Source organism: Mus caroli, unplaced genomic scaffold (genome assembly GCF_978045245.1).
Source record: "Mus caroli unplaced genomic scaffold, Mus_caroli_1 scaffold_7, whole genome shotgun sequence".
NCBI lineage: Eukaryota > Metazoa > Chordata > Mammalia > Rodentia > Muridae > Mus > Mus caroli.
Genome location: NW_028227262.1, coordinates 116,299,376 through 116,318,619, shown reverse-complemented (window position 1 = coordinate 116,318,619; position 19,244 = coordinate 116,299,376). Strand labels below are relative to the sequence as shown.

At 38.0% G+C, this 19,244-nt stretch overlaps 1 protein-coding gene across 1 annotated transcript in view; it reads left to right on the top strand.

The window, feature by feature from the left end:
- Exoc4 (exocyst complex component 4) overlaps positions 1-19,244 on the top strand; it is a 735,179-nt gene that overhangs the window by 32,994 nt on the left and 682,941 nt on the right. The window contains exon 4 of the mRNA XM_021164590.3: positions 13,596-13,780. Coding sequence (XP_021020249.1) covers positions 13,596-13,780 — 185 coding nt within the window. The remainder of the gene's footprint in view (positions 1-13,595; positions 13,781-19,244) is intronic.

Sequence of the window (19,244 nt, the reverse complement as noted above, 5' to 3'; positions counted from 1 at the left end):
AATTTCATTATCATATAATTGCTTTTATTTACATGGTAGATCATTGATTGTGGGGTTTATATATTACCTGTTCCCACAACAGTGACGCTGATAGAGTCAGAGTTCACAAATCATTAATTAGGTAGGTAAGTATGTGAAAGACTTTAATACATAGAGGAAATGATATTTCTTAAAGATATTTTTTTTCCAGGAGCTGTGCCTTTTCTTTTCTGCTTGGTGAATTTATTTTTTGACAAAATACTCTGATTTATAATGTTTTATAATATTTAAATTAGCAAAAGCAATTTCAACAAAGCTAATATTGTACACCTACTATGTGCTGGTATTGTAAATATGGGAAATGTATGAACTCCGTTCGCTCTTAGAGCTGGGATAGATGGGTTTCTGGTATCACCATTTTATAGAAGAGGTAATTGTGTTTGATTAAGGAGATTGGTGTATCCAAATACACAGGAGTGTGTTCAGTCCCCGAAAGGTTGGAAACCCTCTTCCACAGTTTTGGGAATATAAGAATATAGTATAAGGTCTGCGACTACTCTTTTACTGACTTCATATTGGAAATGCAATCACATTTCCTCTTGCCATGGCTATATGCTGTTACAAGAAAAATCTACTTAAGGAATCTCCAGGGTCCAAATGGAAATCTTCACTAAAATGCATCAGAGGAAAGTAAAGACAGAACAATCCAGTTTTTCAAGCCCCACTGATTTCCTTGGATTTGTTTGACAGAAGATTTTGCATTTTCATTTTGAGGCAGGTGCAGATATAGATATGTAGTAATTTGATCCCTCCACAGTGTAGGTTAATAAACCCAGAGTAAATAAATCAGTGGTGACCCATGGCTCTTGCCATCTCCTGCTACTCCTGATTCAAAATTTGACCTGTCTTGTAGCTGTAGGCTTGGCTTCTAGGTGGAATTTTATTTCTTCTTTTGATATGATAACCAGAATATTGCATAAAATAATTAAATTGTCATGACAGGTAATGTCTGCAAATGGGCCCAGCCTTTTGTTTCCTTCTTTAAGGTAAACAGCTGCTGTTGGTTTATGAAAAGCTAAAAATGATCCAACAAGAAGCCACACAGAAATCAGAGGCTTGATTAATATTGTTGCCTGTAGCTTTGTGATATGTATGGTTTAAATTAGACCTTTGCAGCATTGTGCTGGGTTGATGCAAGTGCACTAATGACATAATTTCTGGTTGCTGCATCACATTTCTGCAGTCGGGCTTTGTATTCCACTCACATTAATTGAAGTAATTTTGCCAGTGAAGCGTGTTTCAAACCTCTGCATTTAAATTGAAATTTTAATTCCCTTATTGTCTTGAAAAGACGGCTGAAGATGCCTTGTTACAGGTTTCATTATCACTCAAAACACTCCAGCTGCTGGTTTTAATGTACAATGACTGATTAATTCTGGAAACAATTATTAATATAAGAATAGCAGCTTCTTCCCAGTGGCGTGAGTAACCAGGAAGGTATTTCATGAGAGTTAATATTTTTATGAACTTTTTTTTTCCCCAGGGAGAATTTGTGTGTAGAAGTCTGCATCATATGAAAATTGTAGGGAATGCTTTGAAAACCACTTACACAAGTTCTGATTTATCAGCTGTAGAAGTCAATTCGTAATTGCATTCAATCAGTGGAAACCAAGGCAGTGTAAGTCGTTTAGAAGCACTTTAGCTGACAGTCACATAAGACTTGTGACTAAAATAAATTTCCATTTCTAAGCCTGCCTGAGATTGTAGAGATTTTGAATGTCTTTTTAATCATTTTGTCTTTATTTATATGCCTTTATGAAAAGGATCCATAGCTATATAGTCAGATGAGGATTATTATGATAATTATAATAACATATTTATGTAGTTGTCCTTTCCCCAGAGGATTGCAGAACGCCTTTCTTTGAGCATTGTGTAGCGGGGGTATTTTATTTATACTTTGAAAATATGGCCCTATCTGGGATAAGACCATAGGCAGCTATTTAATTGAATAGTTTTCTAGAATCCTATAATAAACATATTGTCATATTTTCAGTTCATATTATTTTTTGAAGCTGTTTGATGATATTGGGAACAGTATGGGTTTTAGTTGTGTAAGACCTAGACTTGAATCTTTGCTTTGACTCCTAGCAGCAGTATGGCCAATCATTTATCTTTGCTGAAGGCTTGAGTCAAGGCTCTGAGGTTTATTGAAAGATTTAAATTAACCACAGTGCACATTATAAGTTCTTTAAATATTTATAGTTATTCAATTTTTTAATTGGTACATATTTTATATGTATTGGTATTTGCCTGCATGTATGACTTTGCCCCTTTTACATGCCTGGTGCCCTCAGGAAGTCCATTAAAGGACAACAGATCCTCGAAAACTGGAGTTACCTGTGTCCTCTGGAAGAGCAACCAGTGCTCTTAACTGCTGAACCATCTCTCCAGGTCCTAGACCATTAAAAAAAAAAAATGTGGTTATACAAATTTTGATCACTTCTGTTGTTGGCCTGGTTGTGAAGGTGGTCTTAAGAGCTCATGTGCCAGCAGGGTGAGAGAGAGGAAATAGTGTTCATCATGTGATAAGTATGGGGCGGGGGGGGGGGCATGCAGAAAAAAAGGGATACTAGGGAGAGTGGGGGTAGGGCTAAGATGACTTGGGATTTGGGGGTAATCCTCTGTGGCTGCTTTTAGCCATTTTTGAAAGCCTTCATTTCCTCAAACATCTGTCTGATGAGTTAGGAAAAGCTAAAACAAAGTTATTGACTGAATTGGCTTTTGTGTCCCAGATTAATGTATAGATTTGTGGTAATTGCAGTTTTTTTTTTCCTACAGAATTAAAACTCAAAACTTTGTAGTATGTATTTTTCTTGTTGTTCAAATCTCTTTTTGAACAACAACATTTGGCTATGATAGGGAGGGTTTTTAAAAGTCAGGCAGTTTGGTAGATGCCTTCACTTTTGTTTCTTTCAAATCTGCTCTTCATTTACCTCTTTTATTTTTAAAATCAATAGAAATTCTATTTCATCGTGTGAGCCCCTCATGCGACTTAGCAATTTTTATTTAATTTATCTGGAGCAGTGATTTCTAAACTGTTCATTGAGGATCTTTCAAAAATTGTAAAGTCTAGAACCCAGACTGATGAAGTTGAAGTCTCTGGTTGTGGACTGCTGGCCTTGGTCATTTTTGACAGTCTCAAAAAAAACCCAAAACAAAACAAAACAAAAAAACACCAGTTTATAGGCATGTTCATAAGGGGCTGGTGAGGCTGCTCAGCATTTCCAGTGGCCTTAGAGGTACATGCAGAACACTCCTGAAATTATCTACATGACATATGAATCTGAAGAGATCCTTTGAGACCTCGATTGAGAGTTTTCTAAACCTTTTTCTTGTCACAGAATAACAAATAAGATGCTGGGTAAGTGTAGTGACTGGGACACTTGTAAAAAGAGAATGTCTTTCTTAGTGTTCTTCTGCTTGTGGAGAAACTCAGTTTGAATCCTCTTCAGAGAGCTCTGTGAGAACTGAAAATTGAAGGCAACACAGGAGCTTCCCTCGCCCTTTTCAGCAACCATCCTTTTCTTTGTCATCTGCTGTTAGATGTGGTTTAATTTAGTTGGGAAAGTCAAACTTTTTTTTTTTTTTTTTTTTAAAGAATAAACAAGACTCTTAATTGGGTTTTATGTCTCAGAACTCTGGGATTGGAATTCTACTTGTAGAATTTTATGTTAATGAACATTTTTCAACTATTGTGTACCTGCATCTATGTTTTTGTGGATATAGCTATTTATCACAGTAAGATTTGTGATACAAAGACATTTGCAATGAATTAGATATAGGGAATTTACTTAAGTCATTTGTGATGTAGTAGTTCACATGCCAGTGTGACTGTCAAGATAGCACAACACATTCCTAGACTTTATTATGTGCTGATATTCCTAAATTGTTACAAATGAAAGAAGCCATGCTTAAGATATATAAGACATACATCTATATGTGGATAGATGTATGTCTTATATATCTATGTATCTCCTCTTATCTGTAAAATCAAGATAGGCATCTAGTTAACCTTTAAAGACCCCATCTATCAGCTATTTCATCTATCAGCTAATGTCATTTTTTGAAGTCTGGCTGATGGACTATCTTAAATCTAGTTGGCTCTACTTCAAGACATCCTCCCCCCTTAAAAAAAACCCCAAAACCAAAAACTGTAGCTTTAATAAAATATGAGTTATTTGTGGTAGAATACAAATGTAGAGAGGACAAAAAAAAAAAAAAGAAATGAAAAATTAGGAGTGCATTGTCAAAAGAAAGTTCAAGAATAGCTTAATAAGAGTCTGTTTTATATGGTGAAATCTTTGCTGAAGCTGCAATTCTCATTTGGTCTCTCGGAATTTTGTTTTCTGAGATAGATTTGAAAGTCTAAAGAAGTTCACAGATTTTTTTTTTTTTAAATTTGCTGATACTTTATCTTACAGGCCCTCCTTCCATCAGCACTTATCAATAACTTCATGTTATTTGCTTTATTCTGAAAATTCCATTATCTCTCAGGCAGTCTATTGCATTAAGCCCTGAGTACCCAATATCACCTCATTTACTTGAGGTGTGCTTGACCTCAGCCCTTCTTCTCTCTTTGTTAATGCACCAACCAGCACTGATATCTCTCCAGAGCATTATCATTTGGCTGTTAGCTCAACTAATAACAACCCTTCATTTGAGCTGATGAAGGTTTATTAAATAAAAACATGCAATAACCCTGGCAATAATGAAAGGAGAGTGGAGCTAGACTGCATCCTGTTTGTAATGGTGAGAGTGAGCATGCTGAGTCTGCATTGTAGGGATGGCCTTCCTGCGGGAGACAGGGCCCTGAATAGGTCAGATCAATGCCGTGTTATCAGACTGGACAGTTTTGATGGTCTGATCTGATAACTGTCGATTAGCACACAGGCTGAGGACTCTGAGGAGAAAGATGTTCTTGCTCCAGGCACTTGGCTTTGCTCTGTGGTGCAGCTATCTTGGGAAGTCTGTCTCACGTAGCTGACTATCAATAGCCCTGAGGCTTCCAGACACTGGGTGTGTAGAACCACAGAGAACCATAAAGTCTGGTTTCTCCAGGGATGGTTGCATCAGAAATTGCTTTCCTATGGATTCCTAAACCTCCTCTACACCTCATTATTTCTCTGAGCCTTGGATGGACTCCTTTTATTCTGCTTTCTATACTCCAACTCTCTTTACTCCTAACATTTTCTTCACTGGGTAGTCTAGCTCTTGTAATCACTGAGCTGAGTGAGTGACACCACTGACTTTACATCCGCAGTGGGGATTCTTGTGAGCAGGGCTTACTCTATGTACTTTATTTATATCTCTTACTTAGGGTGTTAGAGTCTAGTAGTAAGACTGTGTCTCATTCATCGGATGCAGTTAAATACAGAGAGTTGTGGGTAGCAGTGTGTGTGTGTGTGTGTATTTAGCAAAGTGGGAATTCATTAAGGAAAGGTCTTAGTACAGATTTTAGGAAGAGGACACTCTTAGAGTTCTGTAAAGGACACAGCATTTTACAGTAGTGCTCTGATATCCCAGATATAGCAAAGCTTTCAGTCCTGCTCCCCAAACTGTTAGGTGTATCAGCCTAAAATAATAACAGATAGGATGTCTTTTCAAAAAATATTTTTATTCAGGAATAAATGGGCATATTTATTCCTGGCTGCATGTACTATGACAGCTCATAGGTACATTCAAGGACTAGACCTTTTCAAGGTTAAACTAGGAAGGTTTTCAAAATTGTTTCAAAACTATTATCTTTGGCCAAAGGATCACTATCTGGGAGGTATCCGCTCAAGTCTGTAAATAGTAGCTGGGCCGGCGGCTGAGCAATGGTATCTTTTCTGTGTAAAGTTGATATGGCTTCTGCTGAAGATTGCTGTTTTAAGAGACTCTTTGTAATCCTTTTTTTTCTCTCTGTCCCCATGAGTGAGGACCCCTCCACTTTATCCTCTGTACTCTGTTAGAGTCTGATATAAAGTAAGTGACTAAGTTGTGGGAGAAACTTTTTAATTTTTATTTTATCAAAAGTAGTTAGCCCTGGCAAGGACTCATATTTCCTGAAATGTCTCCTTTTCTGTTGTAGATGAACCTGTCTCCTCAGTTTATGTAGCCCAGTCCTCACCAGTGGGAGCACTTAGGAATAATAGATAGATAGATAGCCCTTTGTGTGCTTGCTAAACTGGGTTGGGTTCTGGTAACCCTTTTAGGAAAACAATTGCTTTGTCATGCGACTTTTGCTTTGTTTGCACATTTTTTCTGTGGGATTGTAAGATTGTTCTTTGTTGTGATAGTTTTCACAAGTTGAAACAAGCTAAATAAATAGCCAACATGTGATCATTATGACTCATGAAAGTAGCAATGCCTGAACCGATTACCTTTAAAGCTTCATTCAGTTGCTTTCCTTAGTTCCTGTCTGATAAATATTTAAAATTTTGCAAACCTTGATCTCATGTTTGCTTAGAGATCTAAATGAGAGTGGATCCACAGGGAGGCCTGGAGGTTGGTGTCTCTGCCAGTCTACTGTTCACTCTCTCTTCAGGTAGATACTTGGGAGTAGGAGGCTATCTAGGAGAAGGAGGTTGAAGCCTCCTGCTTCTCCTCTTTTTTGGCTTGTGTCTTAATTTCTTTTGGAGATAGTTGCTAATATCATTTATCTCTGTGAATATCTCCTCTACCAAATTAAAAAGAAACTATTACTTTCTTAATAACATTTCTTTAATGAAGTAGTTCCTCAGAATGGCCAACTTCCAAGTGTTCCTTAAAATGTTTCTACAGATTCATGACAACACATAAAAATTAGATTGTTTGTTTGTTACTTAAAGGTTAAAAGGTTGCTGAAGATGCCCAGTTAACTATGAAATAATAATCTCCAGTTCTTGATATTAATATGAAGTTGAGAAATAAAATGTAGCAAGAAACAAATGGTCATGACAGTCCTTTATTATGGATATCTGAGGAGAAAAACTCCCTAGAGAGGTCTGAAGAAGTTAAGTGGAGTCTTTATTAATTTCTAGTATGATTGTTTCAAGCAGATTAGCAGGAAAAAGCCTTGATCTCTAGTTGATTCAAGTTTTTAAGGTCAAAAACCACAGTTGTGATGCATATGGAAAAGCAGCTATGAACATCTACAGCAAGCAAACCTTGTTTATAGAAACTGAGAGTTAGCAGTTAACTGATCAGGCAGTCAATCTGAGTTAGCTCAAGTCACAGTGTATAGGAATTTAGGACTGCTCCAGAGACCAGTTTTGCACAAGAGAGTTTAGCATTTAAAGTATTCCTAGTCATATTTTCATGAGATGGCATAACTATGTTTCAGTAGCCCACTCCATCCTCATTGCAAATAGTTTCATTTATTGTAGCCATAGATGTCGCCACCAGATAAAAGCTTTTGAACTTTTGGTTTGGTAATTGTACATTTGGCCTATGTTTGTGTGTTGTAGAGAAATGTTTTTTAAATTCTTTTTTTTTAAAACATGGATAGTAGTCTATATTGAATGACATGCTGTCCTATTCAGTGTCATTTCTTAAAACATTTTGAAAATGTTGCTTATTTTCATAATTTTAAAGGAAATATGGTTTTTACTCTAAACCAGTTTGTTATCTTTATGACCAGTTCCTAACCTTGTTGACTAGGAAACTGACATCCTGTTGGATTGGGTAAATGTCCCCAGCAGGGTAGCTGCACATATCTGCTCATGGTGGTTATGATACCATGCACCAGCTCTTTGCAATCCTAAACCTGGTTCAATTCCAGCATGAAAGTTGAGATAGGCATGAAGTTCTACCTCTAATGAAAGAGCTCCTAGCAAATCTTAGCTGCTAAGAGAAGAGTGAGTTTTCTCTTGAGTGTAACCACTGATAAGTTGATCATGCTCCACTGGTAGCCACACATCCAAGAATATTTGAGAATAATATGTGACCTTGATAGTGGGGAGGGGATGGAAAGGATGTCATGTTGGGTTGGATGGGAAGGGGGATGGATTTAGGATGAGTTCAGAGATTGAGGGTGAAAATGTACAAAATTCTCCAAGAAGTATTTAAAGTTACCTGCTTGCAGTTTCTTTTTTATTTACTATGAAGTTTACTTAAAAAATATGCATGGGAGAAAAATTCAAATATTTTTAGTTTATTCTTTTCAATATGTAATAATCTAACTTTAAGGAATGATGTGTGTTGGAGAATCCTAGGAGTTTATTAAGTCTACTACTTCAGGTACGAATATACAAGATCCGTTCTGTGAAGAGATGCTTAGACATTTGCTAATTATCTACATTCTGAATGCTGTCTGTCCAGTTTTATAATTTTAATATGTTTTGTGACATTATTCAGTGTTGATTGCCATACTTATGAATTCAGTTTTGATGATTCTGACCTCCTCAAGCCGATTTCTTGCATCTCTAATCCAGCAGTATCTCAAAACCCTGTTATTGCTTCATTGGTGTGTTATTTGATGAGTGATCCATGCCTACCCATCCCTCAGAGGCCCATATCCTGAGGACCACCAGCCTGCGACACATTCCTGGGTGATAGAAAGCTCAGGAGGTGGGACTTGGTAGAAATACATTAGATCTTTGGGCTGAGGTGCCCTGGATCCTAGTATTGGCTTCTTGGCTTTGTGAGGTGAGAAGGTATTCTCTTTCTCATGCTTCTGCCATATGTGTGGTGCTGCCCCAAGCCCAGAGCAAAAGGATTCTGTCCTCAAGGACTGAAACCTCTGAAACCATGAGTGAAAATAAAAATTTCCTCCTGGAAGTTGTTAAACTCAGGTGTTTCATCTGTGTGATGGGAAAATTGTCTGATTTACCCAGTGAGCTAATTTATACAATGGCCATTTTCTATATTCCCAAAAGCTTGCTTGACTTCTGGGATTTTAACTTTGTGAATGGACTTTGAAGCCTCCAGAATAAAACGATTGTGTTTTTTTATAGTCATCAGAGACTGTTACTCTTCTATTGTTGTGATGAAACACCATGACCAAGGCTACTTATAAAAGGAACTGTTTAACTGGGGGCTGGCTTACAGGTACAGAGGGTTAGTTTATGATTATTCTGACAGGGAGCACGGTCGCAGGCAGGTAGGCATTGTGCTGGAGCAGTATCTGAGAGTTCAAATCTGATAAGAAAGCTACAGGCAAAAAGAGAAAAACTGGGCCTGGCGTGGGCTTTTGAAACGTTGATGCCCACCCCAGTGACATACTTTCTTCAACCATGCCATATCTAGTAATCCTCCCAACAGTTCCACTAACTGGGAACCAAGCATTCAATGTATGAACCTACGGAACCATTCTCATTCAGACCATCTGATTCTATTCCCTGGCACTCATAGACTTGTAGTCACATGCAAAATAATTCAGTTAAGCTTCAAAGGTCTCCATAGTCTTTCTGTCTCAATATTGTTTCAAAAGTTCAATGTCCCAATCTCCTCTGAAACTCAAGGCAGTCTCATAAGGGGTTACTGTAACCACCTATGAGAATAAAAACATGTGGCTAGAGAGATAGCTCAGCTGTTAAGAGCTTTGGCTGCTCTTCCAGAGGTCTTGAGTTCAATTCCCAGCAACTATATGGTAGCTCACAACCATCTGTAATGGGATCTGACTCCCTGTTCTGGCATACAGACATAAGTACATGTGTACATGTAGACAAAGCACTCATATACATAAATAAACAAGTCTTAGAAAATAAAAATAAAAAAGCAACTTACATCCTTCCAACATATCATAGCACATAATACACATTGCTATTCTGAAAAGGAGCTCCTACGGGAGCACGTAGGGAGCTAGACCAAAGCAACACTGAAATCCAGCAGAACAAACTCCAGATTCCTAGAGGCTTTTCCCGTCTCCCACTCCTTCCAGCTTTGTTGGTTATAACACGTTTCTCTCCTGGGCTGGCTTCACTTCCTGTTGCATTTCTCCATGGCAGCTACCTCATAGCTCTGGCACCTCCAACATCTTGGGTCTCCTATGCAGTCTAGACTTCACTTTCACAGCTTCAAGTAATAGTTTCTTCAGGCAGGAATTCCTTGTCACAGGTCTGGCCTTAGTGGCTTTCCTTGACTGGTAGAAGATTACACAACCTGTTTCCTATATCCTCTTGACTCTAAATCCAGAATCACCTGACCAAATCTGCCAAATTCTGCTTGCTGGGGCTGGAGTCCTGGCCTCCTCTTTGAATAACATTTGCAATAAACTTTCCTTGTTGCTTAGACGTAGGAGATCAATAGCTTTCAGGATTAAGTAGGTCTGGGCTTGTCCTGAGATCATTCTCGGTTTCATTTAGCATTAGGCTTTTTTTTTAAAAAACCACTCTTCCATTTCAGCTGCTCCCTTTCTCCTCAAACTGTACATTTTATATTTCACTTTGCCCCGCTTGCTACTTTTCATTGTGTATTTGTATTAAGAGTGATCACTAATAGCCATGTGCCACACTCAATACTATGCTACCTTGAAATTTCTTCTGCCAAAGCAATCAATCTAAAACTCTTCAGTTTAGTCTCCAGCAGATTTTAAGGACAGGGCAAAAAGCAGCCACGCTCTTTGTCAAAATATCACAAGAGTGGCCTCTTGAGCTGGGCCTCCATAGTCTACATTGCTCTCAGTACTACTGTCTTCCATGTTTCTGCTAGGGTGGTTCATTAAGCCCTGCTTACAGCATTAATTTTTTTTTTTTCCTAATTCAAAGTCCCCAAATCTTCCATATTCTAAACAGCAGCTTGGTCAGGCCCGTCACAACAATATCCTAGTTTACCGGGATGCATGGCCACTGGCAGGAAGGCATGGCACTGCAGACATAGATGACAGCATGTATCTGATTCACAAGTTGCAGGTAGGGAGAGAATGAAAAAGAGCCTGGCATGGATCTTTGAAACCTTAAAGTGCACTTCCAGTGACACCGTCCTCCAGGAGGGCCACACTCACTAACCCTTCCTAAGCAGTTCCACTGGCTGGACTCTGACACTGAAGCCTGGGAGCCTGTGTAGCTATTCTTATTCAAATCACCACAGGCACTGTTCTCAGTTCTTCTTTATGTTGAGATTTGTAAAGTTTGAAGTTCTAGGACTACCCTTGTGTGTGTATGTTCATGTGTATACAAATTATATTTGGTTTCAAGGGAACATAGTCAGAAAACTTGTTTAAATGACTACAGTGGGGTCCTGAAGAACACTTGCTCAAGTGCTGTATTGAATAAGTAGGTACTGTTAAAAATAATTTCTGTGAATACTGTTTGCCATGCATAGTGTTGTTTTTACCTGAAGTTTAATATTTTTTTTGTTTTTGTTTTTTGATTGAAGGGCTTTGGAAGCTGACATTGTTATGTGAGTTTGTGTTTGGGGTATGAATTAAATCTCTTCATGCGAATTCCTACAAGCAAATCAAGTGTGGCTGTGCAGTGGGTGGTTTTTAAGCTTAACTATTTTGGTTGGATTTAATTACCTTGAGGGGTAAGGCTACATGATGGGCCAGTGGTTTACCAAATGATGTTTTATTTTCTGGACCTGGATGTCACTGAAGGTTAATGCGTCCTCTTTTCTTCACTAGAGACTTGAGTTAAAATCCATTTTAGGGCGTGAGTATAAATGAATTTGTTGTTGCTTTTCCTCCCTTGGGGACACTTTGGTCATTTTAAGAGTCTGCCTTTCCATTTGGAATTACTGGCAGGTTGCCCAGGGCCCAGGGGCTGTCATAGCAGGGGCAGTTGCAAGTCAGTGTGAGAATGTCTGGGCAGGCTTCAGAGGGCAGAGCTGGCCCAGGGCTTGTCAATCTTCCACTCTTTGATTCTTTCCTGCTTTAAACTTAAGGAAACTTATTTGCTGCTGACATTTGATTACAGCACATCACAAAACAAGTGATGTGTTTATGGGTGAGCCATTGCACTTTATTATTATTATTTTTAAGTCGTTTTGGGCTGGTTTGTATTTGACAGCCACAGAGCTTTCTGTATTCATTGTCTAGAAGCTCTCAGGTGTCTTCTTAGACCACTATAGATCTGTGATTAGTACTTCTTATTACCCATGCACTTCATGACTTTCCTGTTTGGGACAGGGATTCTTTGTGTAGCACTGGATGTCCTGGACCTTGGTTTGTAGACTAGGCTGGCCTCCAACTCATAGAGATCCGCTTGTCTCTGCCTCACAAGTACTGGGATTAAAGGTGTGTGCTACCACCATCTGGCTCATTTCATGACTTTCATTAACTATTGCTTTTGTATGAATGATTTAGTGTTGAGGGTCATTTTGTCTCTATAATCAGATTTAATGGGGTCACACTGTTCTAAATGGTGTTATTATTTCTTTAACTACCCCTACCTGAAAGAAGCATAACCTAAGCTGGCGATAGCCATAAACCTGGATTCCCCAGAGAGCGTGTGAGCTTTATTTCTCATCAGGATTTCTTATGGTTACCTTTTCTTCTTTCTCATCTTTCCCCTCCACTGTGTAGCCTCAAGTTCCCCTCTTTACCCCCCCCCCCCCGACTCCTGAGTAGTAATACTTAGAATATGCTCTTCACTTTTTTCCTTTCCAGATATAAAAGATCATTATCACATAGAGAATTAATTGTACTTACACAAAGAAGGCGATCACACCTCACGCGCTCCTTCCCACTCTGCAGTTATCACTTGGGTTTTCAAAGTCAGCTTAGATTCCGAGGCTCTTTCATCCTTTCTCTGTTGTAGGCATTCCTTTATGATTTCTTTCATTCAGTCCTTCCTGCTTTGAAATCTCTCAGCCATCTCAGAGCATCTCCTTTGTACTGTACCTTCAGTTCTCCATTTCTGTCCCCCCTTTTCAATCAGATTGGATCAGGTTCTCCTCAGAGGTCATGAGTGCTACTTCCCACCTGTAGCATGCATGCAAAAGTGCATTACTTCCACATGCTTGTGCATATGAGAACATGAAGACAGCCTGGTTCCTTATAGGCACATGCGTGACCTCAGCTAACAGAGCTGTCTGGCTTATGCTCACCATGAGAATAAGCTATTAAAAAAGTATTCCTGGCTTTAATTTTAGTTGTAAGGAGAAACTTTTATTAAGAAGTTGGTTTTAAGCCAGTGTGGTGTTTCATTGCTAGGAAGCCTGAGGCAAGAGGAGTGTGGGTTTGAAGCTACCTGGGGCCACATAGTTAGATCCTGTCTCAAAAAAAACCAACCAACCAACCAAAGAACAACAACAACAAAAAAACCAAAAAAAAGCAGTCCAAACAAAAGAAAATACCACCCCCGAAGAAGTTGATCTCAGCCATAGGCATTGAGATTCTAGTGAAAATATGAATGGATGAAGTTATTTTACATGTGTTTTGGACAAGCAGTGTGTGGGAGTAAACAGTACCTATGGCTTTGCTGTGTTGCTTCACATGCCTTATGCATTCCTTTGTCAAGATTTTCTTTTCTTTTTCTCTTTTGTTGTAATCCTTAAGGGTCTTGCTAGGTTACTCCACACAATACTCTGTAGTCTGATATTGCACACACATTTCCCATTACTCCTCTTAGCTGGTACTGTAAAACCCACTCTTTCTCTTTATGGGGCTGCAAGACTCTTTACTTATACTTATTTGGCTTTCTTTTCCCTTCTAGGTGTCAGCAGTGGAGTCCCTGGAGGGTCCACTGCTCCAGGTGGAAGGGCTCAGTGATCTCAGGCTGGAACTTCACAGCAAGAAGATGAACCTGCACTTGGTTCTCATAGAGGAACTGCACCGCCATCTGTATATCAAATCCACTAGCCGGGTTGTACAGCGTAACAAGGAAAAGGGGAAGATGAGGTTGGTTAAGGGGCCCATCTACTACAATGTCTTGTGGCAGTAACATTATTTGGAGTAACATTCTCTGAATTCCAGAATATTGTGATTCATTTTCCTTACCCTGTAATATACTGTCTTCAAACTCATAGAAGGTTTTATAATAGAAAATATGCCATATTCAGAGAGGGTAACATCAGTTTGTTCATTCATTCATTGTTTATTGTTCTGGTTCTCTTATATAAGGATATGTAAGAACATGTCCTGTGGGCCTGTTGTTACTTATGGATCAGAGACATTCTTGTGCTCTCAGAAGGAATTGAGAAAGAACTTCAGTTAAACTGTGAAGTCATCAATGTTAGAAACACTGAGATCTACGAACTGAAGGTGAAGATTTAGTAGGGTCTTCTCAGCTTTAGCTGATTTGTTCTCGAGGAGCTCAAGAGAAGTTTAAGGAAGGAACTTGGCTTTGAATCCTTGACTTGTAGCACAGCCCTATGTCTTACAGTCCAGGTGGGCTCAGGGAAACCATTAAGTTAGTGTAAATATGGAGTGGAGTCAGGCTAGATCTTAAGATAGTCGATCATTGCATTTATGTGATTGCTGCACATAATGGCTGTCCTTCTTATATTCCTAGAGAGAATGTAAGAACTTTTCAGAAGGTCTGTCATGCACTGTCTACTGAAATATTCACATTTATGCCTTCTTATCCAGCTGTATACTAGGCGAGCACGGGAAGTGGTGCACGCTGGGTGGTGTCCTGTGCTAGGTGGTGCTTCTGAGTAACCAGAGACTGGACATTGAAAGGGAAAGTTCTACTTCTGTTTAGCAGATGGGTAGTAGACAAACTGCTAGGCCCACAGATTGAGCTCCTGAGTTTTGTACTCCAGAGTTACTTCAGGACTAGATGTGAATGAGTTCCTGTCAGTTTCCTCTTTAGTAGTGTATTCTTCTGGCGACAGTGTGAACAGAATAATCAGAGGTTCAGAAATTGTAATTAGAATGCTCGTAGACATTCCTGTTTTTTCTTATATTTTAAAATTATCTTATAAAATAATAGAGTTCTGTGACTTTTATCATACATCCCTCATTTGTTACCTCTCCTCCCACTCTTCATCTCCATCCCCATCTCTGTGTCCACTGAAACGTTTCCATTTTAGTATCACCATTTCTACTTTGATACCATGTATGAAGGACTGAAATTTTTGAATGGGCTGCAGACTGGTTGGTTATATAATAAATTCTAGACTAGCTAAAGAGTGAAATCACTGTCTGAAAAAACAAAACAAAACAAACAACAACAAAATTGTAGTTAGGAAGATAGCTTAGTTACTCAGAACATTTGCTATAAGAGTGAGAGGACCCAAGTTGAAATCTCCAGCATCCTTATAAAAACCAGACTTAGGTGTGCATGTCTGTAGCCCCAGCATTTGGGACAGAGGCAAACATACCAGGAATTTGCTGGCTAGTCAACATAGCCAAAGCAGTGATATTTCTGTTCCATGAGAGATCCTATTTCAAATAATAGAGGGCAGAGAAGCAATTGAGGAAGACATTTGACATCAACCTCTGGTCTCCATGTGTCTGTGCACACATCCTTGCATACGTGGATGTGTACATTCTACATATACATAGAATAAAATGGAATAAATAAAGATCTCTGGTGGGAAGGAAGAAGAAGAAAAGAAGGGAGGAAGGAGGGAGGGAGGGAAGGAGGGAGGGAGGGAGGGAGGGAGAGAGAGCAGGGAGACATAGTAAAAGGTGGATTCTGAAGAAATGGACAAATGGGAAGACTGGCAGTCTCACAGCACACAGATACCTGATCCATTTAAACCCGGTTATATGTTTGATACTGTCACATCTGAAGTCTACTAAGAAGAAAACGTATGTAACAATTGTAAAGAAAATGAAGAAAGGAAGTTCTGAGGGAGGTGTTCTTCATGTGACAGTCATGTATATTACAGTGCTACTCAAAGCACAACAGAGTGCAAATAGAGACATTGCCGGGACAAAGTAGAGTTCTGAAACCAAGCTTACGATTCACAGAAATAAATTTAGATACCTTTCTTTTATATACAAAGTGTTCTAGCCAGGTATAAAAATTATGTGATAAAACGTAGTAGGCATTAACATACAAGTGTATGTTTGGAGCAGGCTTTTCTAAGCAATCAGACAATTCATAAATAATAATGTTAAATAATTTATCTATTTCAAAACTGAAAACATTTATAGTAAAGTGGAACAAAAGTTAAAACATAGACTTAAAAATATGTAGTAAAGTTTACTTTCTAAAGTGTGAAACTACTCCTCAGAATAATAAAAGAGAAATGATGCAACTGGTTATTTTTTTTTGTTTGTTTGTTTGTTTTTTTTTTAACAAACCTTAAATAGATACAGACATATCATGATTAGAGAAACCCAGACTTGAGAACTCAAGTATGGCCTTTTGATCATCAGACAGCCAAAGACATCCATAGCGTGCTGTCTTGGTAAGAGTAGGAGAAATGAATAGTTTCTTTTGTTTGGTTGAATAACCAATATGCCTTTTTAGGAAATAAAGTTTAACCATGAAATTCCATTTCTTAGTTCACATCCTATTTAAAATATTACCAGTTTATGAAAATATATATATAGTAGGATGTTTGCTGTGACGTTATTGTTAAATCCATGTAACTAAGATTGGTGTAGTGCGGCATGCCTGAACTCCTAGCTATGTTAACTGTCTCAAGATCAGACTCCATGGGGCACAAAAAGGGGCATCCCCCAATCCAACTTCCTTGCTCCTTACAAAACTCAATACAGCTTTAATGCTTATCACGAAGACTATGGCTGAATGAATTATATGTTGTAACACAACAGCATAAAATGAATGACCTCTAGCATATAGAGAAAGACCTCTATATGCTTATTAGGTAAGATTTCTGAGATGTTCTACTGGACCATCTCAGAAATGATCGTTCACCCTGCGTGTATCCTGAGTCAGTACTTGCTTTGACCTTTCTTTTTTGTGCCTTCTCTGACATGCTATACTGGTAGAGAACACTGCAGATCCTATGGGTTCAGTATCTATTTTTGTGTTCAAATGTGAAAAGCATATTTTGGATTCCTTTGTGTTACTTGTTTTCTATTTTTCCTTTGCAATTTCACCTATTTATATATACGCTTTTGTTTTATCTTTCACTTCTATTTTTCTTTTTTTTTTTTTCTAAATTTAAACAGCTCAGCTTCACTTTATTTTATATTCTCTTCACCTTTGGTCTGTCATTTGAAGACACGACTCTACTTTTTCCTCAGTTTTTCTGACTTCAAAATCACTCCCTTTTCTTTCTGTATTTTCAGCTTGGTCTTGGAACTATACAGAATTACTATGTTAGTGATTCCCATCTCATTATATCATTTCTGATGAATATTTTGCAGCTCAGTCTGATTTAACCAACTTTTATGAACATTTTTGATCTTCGACAGCTGTTATAACAGGTGTTCTGTTATAGAGGTGACTATCTTAGTTATTAATTTTATAGTATAAAGCTTAACTCACTTCCATCTGCCTTTGACAATCAAATCTACCAAATGAGCTGGACCGGGGAATTTTGTGATAGTTGAACACACACACACACACACACATGCGTGCATGCATATATATATATATATATATATATATATATATATATATATATATATATACATATATAGATAGACACACACACATATATATAGACACACACATATAAATGTATATATACACATATATGCGTATCTCTATATGTATATATGTGTGTGTCTATCTATATATGTATATATATATATTTATATATGTGTTCAAGTATATATATATGTATGTGAGTATACACACATGCATATACATATATATGTGTGTGTATATATATATATATATGGGTTCAACTATATGTATGTATGTATGTATGTATGTATGTATGTGTATACACACACACACACACACACACACACACACACACTATTCCAAGGGTTCCAAATTAGCAATTACAAATCTAAGGAGCAGAAATAGGCTGTAATTAAAAACAAATGTTTTGCAAGCCAACTTCTAACTAACTGGTCTTTTAAAAAGATGAAAGAACATTTTTTCATGGATTTGAGAATCAAACATGTATTGAAGAAGGTCCTAGCAAGGTGGGTGGTTAATTTGTGGCCAGAAAGTCCTTTGATAAATTACAGTGGTGTGGGATTTGGGTAAATTATGGTGGCAGTTGGCTTTGGTTATTATGGTGTAGTATAGGTCTGTCATCTTGCACAGTGTTGCTGTTTATGTAATCAAGCCCATATCACTCATAATTGATTATGATCACTCACAGTACACATTGATATGCATCAATAATTGCTGTGTTGTTTTCAGCTCAGCTTTGGATGATTCTGTGTGGGGTAAAAATAAAAGTTATGATCAGTATTTAAAACATATCTGCTATTCATATTTCTCTTAAAAGAAAACAATTCAGAGCATTCTTGTTAATTAGGAACTTCAGAGTCTTTCACTTATTTTGTTTTCTAAAATAACTCTCAGAGTCAAAGACCTATGAGGAAATTAATTAATATCTTTTCAATTTCCTCTCTGATGCATGGTGAGAAGAGGCCTTTTCTTTTCTCTATTTTGAAATGAAAGCTAAGGTCCATTTAATGTGCTAGGCTGTAATAGCACCTACCTCTCTGTTGAGCTCCAAGACTCTAGTTGGTAAATGAGTAGGTGTGGAGTCTTTCTCTGACATTTTTGAAACCAAGTCCTTCCATAGAAATCCAAGAGAAGCCAGGAGCAGTGGCACACACCTTTAACCTCAGCACTTGGGAGACAGAGGCAGATGGATGTCTCTTTGAAGCTATCCTGGTCTATACATTGAGTTCCAGGAGAGCTGGAGCTGTCTTAAAAAACACAAGATAAAAAAGAAGTCGAAGAGAAACCCTAGAAATTATTTTCAGAGGTACTTGCCATTGAATTAGTGTTCACAGAGGAAAAAAAATAAAGCCTAATGGAAAGTGTGTGTGTGTTTGTGTATGTGTTTGTGTGTGTGTGTGTTTGTGTATGTGTGTTGGAGACAAAGAAATGGAGGAAGGGAGGAAAGAATAATATTAGGTGTAAATGGAGTTTTTTAATAAATTGATTTTCTAAAAATTTGTTGACATTTGAAGGTCCTTCTGGCTTTGGTTATAAAGTTCAACAGCTATGTTTTTTAAGTAGCAAGCCATTTATTACCCTGTATTTTTCAGAAACATATTTTTAGGTTAATACTGAGAAAATACTTGTAGATTGTGGTCTAAAGTGAATCCCTTGTCATCTGTGTGGGTAGAAGTATGTAGATACCATCCTCTGCACACAGGCACTCCAGTACACTCTCAGTGTGTGTATACCATCATCCTCTGTACACAGGCACTCCAGTACACTCTCAGTGTGTGTATACCATCATCCTCTGTACACAGACACTCCAGTACACTCTCAGTGTGAGTATACCAGCGTCTGCAC